The sequence below is a fragment of the Scardinius erythrophthalmus genome (assembly GCF_964197995.2).
Source record: "Scardinius erythrophthalmus genome assembly, chromosome: 12".
Lineage (NCBI taxonomy): Eukaryota > Metazoa > Chordata > Actinopteri > Cypriniformes > Leuciscidae > Scardinius > Scardinius erythrophthalmus.
Genome location: NC_138232.1, coordinates 34,088,714 through 34,104,743, shown reverse-complemented (window position 1 = coordinate 34,104,743; position 16,030 = coordinate 34,088,714). Strand labels below are relative to the sequence as shown.

The 16,030-nt window shown below is 40.4% G+C and overlaps 1 protein-coding gene across 1 annotated transcript; it reads left to right on the top strand.

The window, feature by feature from the left end:
* Nucleotides 1-6,343: 6,343 nt before the first annotated feature.
* On the top strand, nucleotides 6,344-15,633 carry mcm6 (minichromosome maintenance complex component 6). Its single transcript, XM_081380225.1, has 17 exons — nucleotides 6,344-6,552; nucleotides 6,862-7,008; nucleotides 7,789-7,899; nucleotides 8,032-8,281; nucleotides 9,471-9,636; nucleotides 9,722-9,867; nucleotides 9,952-10,102; nucleotides 10,888-11,029; nucleotides 11,214-11,355; nucleotides 11,434-11,541; nucleotides 12,358-12,513; nucleotides 12,622-12,750; nucleotides 13,409-13,570; nucleotides 13,655-13,787; nucleotides 14,109-14,294; nucleotides 14,429-14,568; nucleotides 15,010-15,633. Exons 1-17 carry the CDS (start codon nucleotides 6,452-6,454, stop codon nucleotides 15,127-15,129), a joined length of 2,490 nt encoding a protein of 829 aa, XP_081236351.1. The 5' UTR covers nucleotides 6,344-6,451; the 3' UTR covers nucleotides 15,130-15,633.
* The last annotated feature ends 397 nt before the right edge of the window (nucleotides 15,634-16,030 follow it).

Genomic DNA, 16,030 nt, shown 5'->3' with positions numbered 1-16,030 from the left:
TCCCAAGGTTTCAAAGCTGCAATGCATGCTCGATTGACCTTGACGCGAAGCCGACCGGAGGCCCACGCTGAGCGTGGTACTCTCTTTCTGAGCCAGAACTGCAGTGGGCGCATGCGCAGAAGGCCCAACTGGAGAACTGAAGATGCTGAGGCCATCAGGCCGAGCATCCTTTGAAAAGCTTTGAGAGGGACTATCGCGCCGCAGCGGAACGCGCCGGCTGCGCGACGAATGTCTAGTGTGCGCTGAGATGACAGGCGTGCTGTCATTAGCAGCGAGTTCAGCTCTATTCCCAGAAAAGATATAATCTGTCTGGGGAAAAGTGAGTTCTTCTCCCAATTCACTGCGAGACCGAGATTCTCGAGGTGATCGAGTAAAATGGTCCTGTGCTCTACGAGCTCTGAGTGAGATTGGGCTAGAATCAGCCAGTCGTCCAGATAGTTCAGCACTCGTATGCCCCGTATCTGAGGGGTGCGAGCGCTGCATCCATGCACCTCGTAAATGTACGGGGTGCCAGGGACAAGCCGAAAGGCAGGACTGTGTACTGATATGCCTGGCCCTCGAAGGCGAATCTCAAAAATCGCCTGTGACGTGACGCTATCTGTATTTGAAAATACGCGTCTTTTAGATCTATTGACACAAACCAGTCCCCCTGGCGGACGTGCGCGAGGATTTTTCTGGTTGTGAGCATCCTGAACTGGCGCTTCATAAGCGCTCTGTTCAACTGCCGCAGATCTAGTATGGGTCTGAGACCCCCGTCTTTTTTGGGCACCAGGAAGTATCTGCTGTAAAGCCCCCCTCGCTTTGAGCTTGAGATAGGGGTTCTATAGCCCCTTTGCTCAACAGTTTCAAAATTTCGGCTCGAAGTAGATGGGCTACTTTCGATTCTACCGTGGTCTCGACGCGCGCCATGAAGCGGCGAGGGCGTCGGCGAAACTGCAGCGAATAGCCTCCTTTATGATGTTCAGCACCCATCTCGAAAACCCCGGGAAGCTTTTCCCACGCAGGTGCGCGAGTAGCTAGGGGCCGGATGCGAAGCGCGCTCTGATCGGCTCGCGATACAGCGGCTTTTGCGTGCTGTGACATAAGCGTCGCGCTCATGACATCTGAGGCAGGGGGCGCGCTGATAACAGCGGGCAGAATGCCCGCGCTCGACTCCTCCGCAGTGTTTAGCTGAGAGGAGGAGGGCTGGGCTAGTTTCATGTCTGTGTGTGGGCGTGGGCGCAGAGCAGCGGGCACATACACCACTTTTACAGCATTGCTCGCGTGAGCAGAGCGTATGCATACTGGTCCTGTATTTACAGAGACCGTGAGACATGTGGGAAGTAGCGTTTGTGGGCACTGGGTAGTGTGCACGTTTGCTACGTTTAAAGCGCAATCGATCTGAGTCGATTTTATGTGCGCAAGCCCTGTGTGAAGGGCTGTGTTTGTGTGTAGGAATGGGCACTGAGTAGTAGCCATTTTTTCTACACATGAAAACACCGTCGGCCGTGGCCGGGACACCAGAAAATACACTCTTTAAGGGATTTATCTGGGTAGCCATAAAAAGGCTTTTTTATGCAGGCAAGCGGGCAATGGAACCGGCTTGTTGGCTGCTAAATACGCTGGACCAGTCACATTTCTTGGAACTGGACGAGCGGCAAGGTTTGGGTGCAGGCGAGGGGGTTGTACAACGCACTCGTTGGCTGCAAAATACACATCTGCAGTCGCCTCTTCAGGGAACTGACAGAGCGAGCATTGGCGGCATAATTTTATTTGCCGGTAGACCCGGGATCGAACACGGGTCTCTCGTGCGGAAATCTGTGATTCTGCCACTGGCCCACAGGGGATGACACATAAGATTTCAGTCAGCGCGAGTTTTATCAGAGAGCGTCAACATGCTGGCGTTTGATTGCAGGCGTGCGTGTAACAACAGGCTCGCTCACTGCAATAAAGACATTTCCAGTCGCCTGATTATCAGAGGGGAATGAGAAATGTGTAAGAGATTGAGATCGGCCCGGCCACAGCGGGACTAAAACACTCTTTTCTCCTTTCGCCAGTGACGCACGGGAACACAAAAGCTTTCAGATGCACGAGCATATAAAAGAGCGTCAACATGTTTACTTCGGCATTTGCTTGCAGGCGTGCGTGTATAATAAACAGGCACGTTTGCTGCAGTATAGACATTTCCAGTCGCCTGATCAGGGAACTGAGACATGTGTGAGAAATGAGGTCAGTCCGGTCTCGACGGGACTGTAAACACTTTTCTCCTTTCGCCAGTGACGCACGGGAACCATAGAAACGGTGTCTGGATGCAGGCGAGCGGGTTGTACAACGCGCTCGTCGGCTGCAAAATGCACGTCTGCAGTCGCCTTCCAGGGAACTGACAGAACGAAGCATTGGCGGCATAATTTATCTGCCGTTAGACCGGGATTCGAACACCGGTCTCCCGTGTGAAAAAACCTTGGATTCCGCCACTGAGCCACAGGGGGGAAACACAAAGGCTTTCAGATGCACGAGCATATGAAAGAGCGTCAACATGTTTTCTTCGGCGTTTGCTTGCAGGCGTGCGTGTATTAAACAGGCACGTTTGCTGCAGTATAGGCACTTCCAGTCGCCTGATCAGGGAACTGAGACGTGTGCGAGAAATGTGTTCAGTCCGGTCTCGACGGGACTGTAAACACTTTTCTCCTTTCGCCGGTGAGTGACGCGTGACGGTCCGCTCCAGACATCCCCTGTGAACGGCGCGGTTGCGCGGCTCGAACAGAGGGCGAGCAGGTATCATCCCCCAAGCAGGCAAGGCAAGCGGGCGAACCGGCGAGCTTTGCGGCTTGGAAGGACGGAGGAGCAGTCTCGGAGAAGGATGCCCGGTGAGTCCTCAGAGTCACCATAGGCAGTACCTAGCTCAGTGAGGGCAGTCGCCGTCATCGAGCGCGAGAACTGCGTGATCCTCAGGAAAGGGGCGTCTTGAAAAAGACGCCCGGCTCTTTTAGTGCAATGAGAGTGTGTGTCGCGGTGGCGAGCACACACACAAGGCATAGTAAAAGAGAAAAGGATACAGCACCGGATAGCGCAGCAGGAAGGCGATGAAGGCGGCGCGGCCAGCAGCTTCTCGACTCGTCCCGCTGAAGTGCTTCTTCAACAGCGCGGCTTCTTCTCGGATCCAGCGATGTGAGTTGCTTCGCTGAAGGATGAAAAATCAGAGAAATAATGCCTGCGAGCGGTATTTATAGACCTAAGCCACGCCCGTTTCGGCGGGACGTGACGCAGAGGGCGCGAAGCGCCCTCATTGGGTCTGACGTCACTCTAGGTCTCGCTCGATAGGCTTAAGCAGTTGCCAGCAGACCAGCCAATAGGCGCGCGAGCTGCCTCGCCTATGTCTGTATGCTGCCGCAACGCGTTTTACATTAATGCAAAATTAAAGGATAATTTTTTTGGCTTCAGTATTCTCGTGGAAAAGGATTTTCCCCTAGCGTATTCTACGCAGTACGAGAGTATCTCTCGTAAGAGAACTACACTTTATTACTGCATGCTATTATACAGGGTGGGCCATTTATATGGATACACCGTAATAACATGGGAATGGTTGGTGATATTAAAGTCCTGTTTGTGGCACATTAGTATATGTGAGGTGGCAAACTCCTCAAGATGGGTGGTGACCATGACATATACTAATGTGCCACAAACAGGACTTTAATATCACCAACCATTCCCATGTTATTACGGTGTATCCATATAAATGGCCCACCCTGTAGATTACAATTTTTGTAATGAAATCATTGAATGCTGAATCGCCAAATGCACTTTTTTCACAAATGCACAGAACACAAGAGTGACTTCAGCACAGCTCTCAGAAAACAAGTTACTTTAGTCTAGCTAACCTCATTTATGGAGGTTGGGGGGAGGGAGGAGGGGGGGGGGGTCTACACATTAAAGCACAACCACCCAGAAACAACTCATGTGTTATGACTTTCAAAATCATATCTGTCACATCTTGTTTTATGTACTTTCACCAGTAAGATAGAGTCTGTTTTTGGCAGTTATTGGGTGGGTGTGAGATTGTGAAATACATAAATCTCCTGACTAATGCAATATCTTATGCTCAGCCTGGCATCTGCAAGCATGCCAAAAAGCCCTCATATATACTGCTGTGCCAAATGTTACGAAACATCTGATGTGCTGAAGGCGCCCTGCAGACAAAACCGTCTAGACACTGCTGGCCGTAACACTATACCTGGCTAAGGTGTGTGTGTGGTGATTCAGTCGCTGCGTTAGTGTATGTTTATCATATTTACTGAGTTACGCCTACGGTCTACAGCAAAGTGATTGAAAACATGTTTGGGTTTTAAACACTTTGAGGGCACATAAAAACACATGCACCCACACACAAAGAGAAGAGGGGACAGAGTGTTCAAATCAACTTAACCATTTAAAAAAAACAGTCAAGCGTTAGTTTGACGTCTGCAAGTCTTCAGTCTACCTACCAATGAAAGTGTTACTTCAAAATTTAAAAATGCCGCCAGAGGCTGAATTCAACCGCCACAAGGGAAACCACAAGAACAAAAGACATATATATAGAGACCACAACTCAAGGTATACGCCCAACATACACTAAAAACTCTCTCACACACACATACACTTACATACCACAAAAATGTGTTCTTACTCACCAGAATCGACCAGCAAGTGGTTTTCTTTCAGACCAAACTACCACTTCTTAATGAACCACACACAGATACGGTTATTTGTCCACAAAGCCCTCCAGCCACACATATATGATAATAGAAACCTGTCAAAAAGATCAGTCACATCTATTAGTTTGTCGAAAAAACGAATGAATCTAGGAATAATGTCAGAATGATTTGAAATCTTGACAATGCTTGGGTTTCTGAAGGCCTCGAATCATGTTTTAAACAATACTTTACAATAGTTATACTTTCACTGTAACATGTCAACATTGCAAATAATTTACCACTGTTACTTTTGTAATGCATGTTTATGATCGTATTCTTCGCAATTCATCTGTGTATGTTATTCCAAAGAAATGTTTTAATCAAAATGTAATAACCTGCTCTTCATCTGAAACGACTTTCTTCTCTGTTGATACCACTTGACTTATCGTTGAATGTCCTGATTCAGATTGTAAGTCAGAAATATCATAACATTGACTGATATATTTTGAGAGAAATTCATATTAAATGAATGTATTGAAACACATTATATCATATATGCTAATTAATTACTTACAAATAAAAACGACAGATCCTCCTATTTTAGTTGTTGTTTGAGGAAAACGTAAATCACATATGCTTGAAAAAACATTTAATGCTGGTGTTTGGCAGAGGAAATATGAAATATGTTGTACCATTTATGCACAGTGGAACATTTTTTCACTTGCATGTTTTGACATTTGAAGTTTTTATGCATTGTTTAACTCTCTGGCGCTCTCTGCTGTTTTGATTAAAAAGCTGGCTACTCGGCTGTTAACGTAATAACAATAATAATATAGCAGTAGCGCCATCTACCTGTGACACAAGGCAATTCTTTAAAACCTGGGAATTCGTAGTGTGCCAAACTATCAGGAAAACTAAAATCATTAACATTAGCTGGCCTGCCTCGATAACAATGCAAAGTAACGGCGGGTGATGTCACAAATAACTGCAAAATAACTGTCATAATATATATATATATATATATATATATATATATATATATATATATATATATATATATATATATATATATATATATATTTTGTTGTTGTTGTTGCTGTAGGCCTATTTATACTCTGTGCAAAACAATAATGGCAATTCATTATTTTGAAATGTAACAGTTTCCAAAAGAACAATCTCACCTAAGCACTATCCATGGCTTGAATCATAAACGCTTGTGATTGGTTCAACTTCACTGGCTCAGAGAACAGTAACAGGTACCACGTGACAAACAGTGCAGCGGTCTAAAAATAATTTTAATGGCACTGTTGAGAAGCGTTAGTAAAACACATAATGAAGTGTTAAAATAGCAGGTATGTTATTTAGACTGTAAGTTCTATGTGTGGGTCTAAGGACTGTAACTTTACCTTATCAATCAAACGTTTAAACGTATTAAACGTATTAAACATCAAACGTCTAAGGTCCGCCCGTTTCGAGTAACACCTGTTTCACCCTTTCACATCTATCTTTTTTATTTTATTTTGTTTCAATCGTTGACATAGTTATATTATTTAGAACTAAATTTTACTGAAACTATCTAACCTCAACTTGATGCCACGACCCTCAACAGAAAGCTCGAATATGATTGGCCACTATGGTCCAATTGTAGTAGCGGCACTATCTGATTGGTTCCTGGTGGCGCGAAACAATCACATGGTACAGCATTTCGCGCGAAAACTTCTGCAAGAGCTCATGTGCTTCGCGTGGTAGACGGGACGGAGAATACATTATTGTTATAACTTTGTAATACCAATTGCTTTGAAATGGATCTTTTGGAACCTGGAGCGAGTCAGAATGCTGGTCAGATGATCAAGGACGAACTGGCGGAAAAATGCCAAAAATTATTCCAGGCGTTCTTAGAAGAGTGAGTAAATGCGGTGTTTCTTATTGTTCTTCTGCGCCATCACAGGTTACACGATGGACACCAGAATAGAATAACAACAATAATTCGAATAAACATTACACGCTTGTACTGTAACGTTAAGCCTATGAAATATTAAGTTAAACTACATATATATTTATATGCAAATGCACATTTTCTAATTAGACTTGTGCACGTGACCATGCATCATCTTTGCTATAATGCACTAAATAATTATAATTTGCGTGATTTGTATTAATTTGTGGTCATAATCAGAATTTTACACTAATGCTTTTGTGTACCGCTTCGCAGGTTTCATAATAGTGATGGAGAAGTGAAGTACCTGCGGGACGCAGAGGAATTGATCCGGCCGGAGAGAAACACGCTCGTGGTCAGTTTTACTGACCTTGAGGGCTTTAATCAAGAACTGGCAACCGCCATCCAGGAGGAATTCTACAGGTCTGAAAGGAGCCAAAAGAAAAATCTAAAATGCTCTCGTACATTGCTTTAGAATCAAGCCACCGTATACTGTCCCACTTTATATTAAGTGTTTTTAACTACTATGCACTAACACTTAAATTAATCATTTAATACAGTGCACTTAAACAATGTACTTATTTCATGTAATTACAGCTGTAATTAATATATAATTACACAGTTTAACACACCCTTAAACCTAACCATACCACCAAACCTGTTCTAACCTTACCTGTAACCCACCTCAAAAGCTGCAAAAGTGTTTTGCAATACAACATGAACACATTCAGTCCATTGTATTTAAGTTTTTTTGTTATACAAGTACATAGTAAAGACATCTTGTATTAAGTGTGACTCCATATGCGTTGCTTATCTTACTGTTTAATTACTAGTACACATTGATCATAATATTAATGCTTAAAATTGTAAGTTGTTATTACTATAGTAACAACATTTAAGTTTAGCTTTTATAATTATTACTTTTTGATATAATACTGTTATAACACTTTAAAGTTATTGCATGCTTACGTTTGAAACATAAGTGTGAGTGGATCAGAGAATCTGCCTGAAAGAACCTGAAGCACCCATAATGATAAATACATAACCTCAGATGTGCGGTTATTGTGCAAATTAATGAGTATGTACTGCAAATGGACTTGCATTTGGCAAAGGCTTTAACAGATACAAAGCTGCCTTTTGAATACACAATTGATAACACCTTGTTTTTAATAAATATATATATATCTTTTTTATTTCATTTAGACTTTACCCCTTCCTGTGCCGTGCTGTGCGTAATTTTGCTCGTGATCATGGAGAAGTTCCCATCTCTAAGGAGTTCTATGTTGCCTTCCAGGATCTACCAACCAGACACAAGTAAAGAGAATTTTAAGATGCGATGATTAATTAATCATTTTAGACTAAAATATTTGACAAAGTTATACATGGATTTTTTGATATTTTGAACAAATGCGTCCCGAACTGATGTTCTCTTGTGGTTTCCCTCAGGATCCGTGAGTTAACCGCAGTGAAAGTTGGCTCACTCGTGCGGATCAGCGGACAGGTTGTCCGTACTCACCCTGTTCACCCTGAGCTGGTGAGCGGGACCTTCCTGTGTTTGGACTGTCAGGGAATGATTAAAGACGTGGAGCAGCAGTTTAAATACACCCAGCCGAGCATTTGCCGCAATCCTGTGTGCAACAACCGTAGACGTTTTCTCCTGGATACAAACAAATCCAAATTCATTGACTTCCAGAAGGTATGACAGGTGCTTTTTTTAAACCATATACTGTTATGTTATTTGGTAAACCCCCTATCCTGTCTTGAAATGAAGGAGAAGTCACAGTGCAAAGCGTGTACAAAAAGGCTGCTGTGTAGTTGATAATATGTCACAGGTTCAAAAAAATTAAGTATGCCATTTTTCTGTAACATATTTTTAAGTGAAGTGTCAGGAAAAACTTTTTTTTTACATGACAATTGGCCACAAAATAAAAACCTCTGGCCATTTATATAAAATCATCAAAGAAGCAATATTTGAAGCAAATGGAGAACTAAAGTCCAAGAAATAAAATAATTAAATCAGTAATATTGAGAATGGAAAGGTGTGTCAATAGATATTTAATAATGTCAGTTTAATAGAGGCATAACTTTTATTATTTATGTATTTACACAGGAATAGGGTTGTATGATTTGTGGAAAAAATATTTATTAAAATAATATTTATTTTATCTGATAAAAATTGATAAAAAAAATTATTAGCTGAACAAAACCATTAGGTACCACATGGCTGCACAATTTGGCCAAAAATTATAAAGGTTTTAGAAGTTATTAATAATAATAACAATAGTTATTGTAGACAATTATATATATAAATTTCATATGAAGCACATATATTTATTTAATTAATTAACAGCTGTTACAATTGTATAAGCCATATCGCAACTTCGTTTTTTATTTAAAGTCATTTTTAAATCAAAATCGACAACTCTTATTTTTTTTATGGAATATTGCAGTATTTATTATATGTATATTTATTGTATTATTATTTGTAATCTTTAATCAAAATAACTTCAACATCTGAGATCACAGCAATAGCAAATTACAACGATTCAGTCTATTCCAGATGGACAAAATCAAGTTCCGCCCTACAACGAGAAGCCGTTTCACTCTGATTATTCACTATAGGGAAGAAAAGACTATTGCAACTTTCATTTCATGCCAACTTTAATCATGCAGCCCTACACAGAAATAACAGTTGCAGAAAACAATGTATCACACGCTTGAATGTTATATTTATATAAGTCTTTCCTATTTTATTGCGCTCTGTCAGGATGATTGAGCAGATGGCATTTCGTCACACTGGCCCCAAGCCATCCTCTTTGTCAATCACTGTATTTACAATTTAGTGTTATTAGTCTATGTTGACGGTTTATTTACCCTGATACCAGGTGCGTATCCAGGAGACCCAGGCTGAGCTGCCACGAGGCTCCATTCCTCGTAGCATGGAGGTGATTCTGCGGGCTGAGGCTGTGGAGTCGGCACAGGCCGGTGATAAATGTGACTTCATTGGCTCCCTCATCGTTGTGCCTGATGTATCTCAGCTGGCCACGCCAGGTATACAGCTCTCATCCAGTCGGACATCACTGATGGTAATACAGTGCTTGTGATTCTTAGCATCATGCGATTATGTTTGTTTCAGGTGTGCGTGCGGAGACCAGCACACGTACTGGTGGTGTGCAGGGTTACGAGAACGAGGGTCTCCGTGGGCTTAAAGCGCTGGGCGTGAGAGAACTTAACTACAAACTTGCTTTCTTGGCATGCCACGTATGCCTCACCAATCCCAGAGTAAGTGTCAAGCCCAACATTTTGACATGGAGGTCTCATTTTCTATCACTTAGCATTATTTTAATGGGCTGTCTCTGTTTGTAGTTTGGCGGTAAGGAGATCCGGGATGAGGAGCAGACGGCAGAGAGCATTAAGAAACAGATGTCGGTACAGGAGTGGGAGAAGGTGTTTGAGATGAGTCAAGATAAAAACCTCTATCACAACCTCTGCACCAGCCTCTTCCCTACCATTCACGGTTAGTCACTATGACTATCATTGGCCATATATGTCTTATTCTAAGTTTGGCACAACTTAGAATAATATAATTTACTCGCAGTAAATAACATCATAGTCATCATTTACTCACCCTCATTTTGTTCCAAACCCATAATACTTTCGTTCATCTTCGAAACACAATTGTAGTCTCCCCCCCCCCCATAATCCATATGATTCGAGCATCTCTCGCAAGCGCGTTTGAGCTTCTGTTTACCATATTTGATACGCTCTATGTATGTGCTTTGATCAATGATTTTACATGAATAAAAAAGCCTAAATTAAATCTAGTCATTCAAGTTGTGTGGACTTCCAATGAAGGGACAGAAATCTCTTGGTTTTCTTTAAAAAACATCTTCATTTGTGTTTCGAAGATGAACGGAAGTCCTGTGAACTGTGATATGACTGTGAACTAAAACTTTAAAGAGCTATTTCTACCTGAACTGCCCTTTAACAATACTTTCAGTGGTTTAACCAAATGTAGTTCAGTTGATTTAGACAAAATAGGTTTAGATTTAAACTTTTTAGGTCATCTTGACTATCTTTTGACTTGACGTTTTTTACTTTGTATGATAGTTAACAGCACAGTTAATAGCTGTCACCAAAGTCATCTTGAGATTTGTTGGCCAACAAAGACATGTGGCTTTGACATGTAGACATGTCTGTCTATCATTTGTATACATCTCAAATAGCATTCTACATGAACCATTCCACACAGCTTGTTGGATAATATCACGATGGTTTACATTATTCATGTGTTGTTTTCAGGTAATGACGAGGTGAAGCGGGGAATTTTGCTCATGTTGTTTGGAGGTGTTCCTAAAACCACCATGGAGTGCACATCTCTGAGAGGAGACATCAACGTCTGCATCGTGGGAGACCCCAGCACAGCCAAGAGCCAGTTCCTTAAGTGAGACTTCTAAAGCACATGAACACTGTTACAGGATTTATTATATATTATTGTAATTACTTCAGAACCGGTTAAAAATATAGAAGGTATAAAGGAAACGTAGTGACATTTCAGCTAGGTTTGCCCAAAATGTGTATTAAAAAGTAGCATACCTATTAGTTCTAATGGTTTGGCTGTTATTCAGGCATGTTGAGGAGTTCAGTCCACGGGCGGTCTACACCAGCGGGAAAGCCTCCAGCGCGGCAGGTCTCACAGCTGCTGTGGTGAGAGACGAGGAATCACACGAGTTTGTCATTGAAGCTGGAGCGCTCATGCTGGCTGACAATGTGAGTTCATCTTTTTACAAATTATTTATATGTGTAAAACCCAAGTGATTTGATATTGATAATATTTGTTGTCTATAGGGTGTTTGCTGCATTGACGAGTTTGATAAGATGGAAACGAGAGATCAAGTGGCCATTCACGAGGCCATGGAGCAGCAGACCATCTCCATCACCAAAGCAGGGGTCAAGGTAGGGGTCAAAGATCACATCACTGCCCCGTGACATGCTTCCAAACACCAGTTTAGATAAAAATGGAATGGAATGGACTAAAACCTTAAGCTATATTATGCTATATTACCCGTATCGGCCCGATAAGGAAAATTGTCTGATATATTAAAGCCAATAAATAATGGATTATTTCATTCAGCTGAGGCACTGTTCGCCATAATGGTTTTGAACTGCTTGAAATATGATTGGAATCACTTCAAAAAAGGAAAATACATGTGCAGCGCAAGTTTTATAGGCTACATAAAATTATAATGAGAACATTATAATTGTGTTCTTGGGACATGGCTTTTAATGGTGAGACTTTTGTTTTTGTAACCAGGCTCTTAAAAATTATATAAAAATCTGGATTTAGATTTATTGGCCAATATATCGGTTATCAGCTTTCAAATATAAAGAATTATCGGTATCGGCCAACATTTTCATATCGGTGCATCCCCGAATCTCAACGTAACCATGTTAGAGACAATAATTCAAAATTTATATCAGTTGTCAGATTTCTACACTGTAAAAAATGTCCCCCTAAGTCATCTTAAAAACTTATGTCCAATTGCTTTCTTTATTTTTTAAGTATGAAAGTCATTTCAACTCATTTTGACATAAATTAAACTGATGTAACTTAAAAAAATTATTTTGATGAGTAAAGTAATGAAAAACACATGTTGCCATAATTTTTTACAGTCTGGTAGTTTATCGTGTCTACGGGTATATTGTTCAACCCTAGCCCTAATAGCAAAGATATTTTATACTTGTTCCATAAGACTATTTTTCGAATTGTAGGCCACTCTGAATGCTCGCACATCCATCTTGGCTGCGGCGAACCCAGTGAGCGGGCGCTACGACCGCTCCAAATCTCTCAAGCAGAACATCAACCTGTCGGCACCCATCATGTCACGATTTGATCTCTTCTTCATCCTGGTGGACGACTGCAATGAGGTATGAGCATGTTTGTTCTGAACATCAGTGCAACAGCATATGAAGATGTTTGTGGATACAGAAGGATGCTGTTATACTGTTAGTAAATCCCTCTCTCTCTCTCTTCAGGTCACAGATTATGCCATAGCCAGGCGTATAGTGGATCTTCACTCCAGGATTGAGAATTCTGTCGAGCGTGTCTACAATCTAGATGAGATTCGCAGATACCTGCTGTTTGCTCGCCAGTTCAAACCGAAGGCGAGTGACAGGAAGACTCATCTTCATTCATATTCTTCAAAATATTGAGCAAATGAATCTGAACACTAGGGCTGGGTTAAAAATATTGATTTCTCGATTTTAATTGATTCTCATTTTGATGAACCGATATCGATTCTTAAAGCCCAAGTATTGATTTTTGTGCTGTTTTCAGTTGATGCGGGAACAAAAGTTCACTAAATATTTTGTAGCCCACCTCCCACTCAATAATCATAACAATCTTTGTGCTTTGTTACTTTTGATATGAAACAAAGCCTCAGCTTTCAAATTATGTCAATTTGATTATGAAATTCAAATAATACATAACATTTTGGTGCTCTTTAATGTGGCTTTACAGATGGCTGTAGTCGCCTCAGTTCAAGTTAGTTATAGTATGAAATAACAGGATTCCATGGTTTCCTTTATCATTTTAAGTATTAGTTCAGAGATTGTTTTTCTTTGAGCAAAATTGACGTACTGTACCTGATATACTGTATATCCAAATGAATTGATATCGCTATGAGTTGAATCGAGATCGGAATTGAAATTGAATTTAATTGTGAAATTTGTGTCAATGCCCAGCCCTATTGAATTTCAGGTGTAAATAGGGCCGAAGTCAGCTATTTGTGAACTGTGTTTTAATCTGTGTGCGTGATATCAGATCTCAAAGGAGTCTGAGGAATTCATCGTGGAGCAGTACAAGCGTCTGAGACAGCGGGACGGCTCTGGAGTCACTAAGTCAGCCTGGAGGATCACAGTTCGCCAGCTGGAAAGCTTGATCCGTCTTTCTGAGAGCATGGCCAGGATGCACTGCTGTGATGAGGTGGGAACGAAAGGCGGGAGCATGATTTTGGTTATTAGATATTAGTTAAAAACATTTCTAAATCTTCCTGTTTCTATTTTTTAGGTTCAGCCTAAGCATGTCAAGGAGGCTTTCAGGCTGCTGAACAAGTCCATTATTCGGGTCGAGACTCCTGATATTAATCTGGATCAGGAGGAAGAGGAGGCCATGGAGGAGGAAGACGATGATCAGATGAATGGTACAGTTGTCTTCTCTTTCTAGACGCATTAACGTTTTAATTCAGGCTCATTCTGAGTAATTTTGGTCGAGTTCAAAATGGTTCTAAATCAATGGTTCTCAACCCAATATGTCTTTTAAATTTATTTTAATTATTTAAATTGACTTATATTAAAGTATAACATAAACTTATATTTTCATCATATCTGTGAGTAAAGAAGTAACTTCAAGCCACAACTAAACTAAACCTCTAACTGGAAAACATTTGCAAGCATAAAGGGAAAGCCATCTTTCGTTATTGGGAGAGTTTTGAACCATTTCTTTGTTTTCTCGCTCTTTTTAGGCCATGATGCCCCTAACGGTGTGAATGAAGCCGTTAACGGGGAAGTGAATGGTCACGAGCACACAAATGGTATTAACGGTCATGGGGTCAACGGAGAAAGCGCTAAACCCTCGCTGCGACTATCGTTTGCTGAGTATAAACGCATTTCAAACCTGTTGGTGCTACATCTGCGTCATGCCGAGGAAGGTGAGCACTCTGTACAAGTCTTGACAAGCTGTCATTTTAGCAATTATTATGCACTTTTATCACAAACTACAACATGACAAGCTCAGACAAACACAACCCGAGGAATCTAATTTGCATTGTGCCATTTCTCCTAGCCGAGGACGAGTCTGCGCTTAAGAAGAGTGAAGTTGTGAACTGGTACCTGAAGGAAATCGAATCAGAGATTGATTCAGAAATAGAACTCATCAATAAGAAGACAATGATAGAGAAAGTTATCTACAGACTGGTTCATTACGTAAGAAAACATTTTCATGTGATATAAATCTGTGTTTTATGTGAATATATGGAAGCTTGTTTCCACCACAGAATAAAAAAGTCGAGTTTTTACTCAAAATTCTGACATTTTTCTCACAGTTGTTTATATCTCACAATTTGGACTTTATAACTCGCAATTGCAAGTTTAAGTCTCACAATTCTGAGGGAAAAAAATATATCTTGTAGTTCTGACTTTATTTCTTGCATCTCCGAGTTTGTAACTTGCAACTTGCAACTTTTTCTCAGAATTGTGAGATATACGAGTTATAAAGTCAGAATCGTGAGATATAAACATGCAATTGCGAGAAAGAGTCCGAATTACGGGATGATTTATTCATCGGAGGAATGGAGGAAACAAGTGGGATGGAGACTACATGAAAACTGTTTTAACAAAAAAATGTTTTGACTTTTATTTTTTCAGGATTATATTCTGATTGAGTTGACACAGTCTGGTCTGAAAGGGTCAGCTGAGTCCAGTGGAACAGAATCCCAGGAAGATGTTACTCTGGTGGTCAACCCCAACTACACATTCGAGGACTAGACCTTCTGCTGTATCAACTCCAAATAAGGGATGTTTGATGATATGGTGTTCTCTTCAGTCTCCTCTCTCTTTGTAAATTGGTTTTAGGAGGGGTATATCCATCATCATTTTTAAGTGGATTTATGACCAAACAAAAAGGTGTTGGGGGGGGAGGGGGGTATTCATTATGTAAATATGTTTCTTGTTTTGATTGTTCTAGTGTTTTAGAATATTTTAGAATGTTAGTAATGGACATCCAATGCATAAAATGTTTTGCATATACAGTTTATCATGTTTTGTTAAAAGTGCTGTCAAAGTATAACAAAAATAACTTGTGTTAATTATGCAATAAATTTTAAAATTGTTTATTTGATGAAAAGCGAGTTTTGCTTTTGAAACGGAAATGGGACACCAGTTGTGTAGATACCCTTTCAAATGTTATTGGCCAGTTGTCTGTACAAACTTCAAATTCATCGTATTTTTAAATACAACATTTTCGTGTATGAATAAAATATAAAATGGATTAATAAAAAAAAAAAAATACACGGCTAAGTTATTTTGGCTAATTTAATGCAAATACAAAACATTAAATATTTACAGATACAAATGAAAGAAAAAATTACATTCATTTCTAAAATGAACTAACAGTATATCAGAAGAGTCTTGACTTGCAACTGAATTATTTTTCATAAATCATAAAATAACATTAAAACAAAAAACACTTTTAAACAAATAATACTCTTAAGAATAAATGGCTAAATGAAGAGTGGTGCAGGTGTGATGTCAAAACCCCGCCTCATGGTTCCTTCGAGATTTTAATAATGGGGGTTTAAATGTATGGGTAAACATAACTTAACGATACGTTGACGTTTTTTACAACAAAAAAATACACACATATTCCAAAATTCCAGAAAAGCTCATT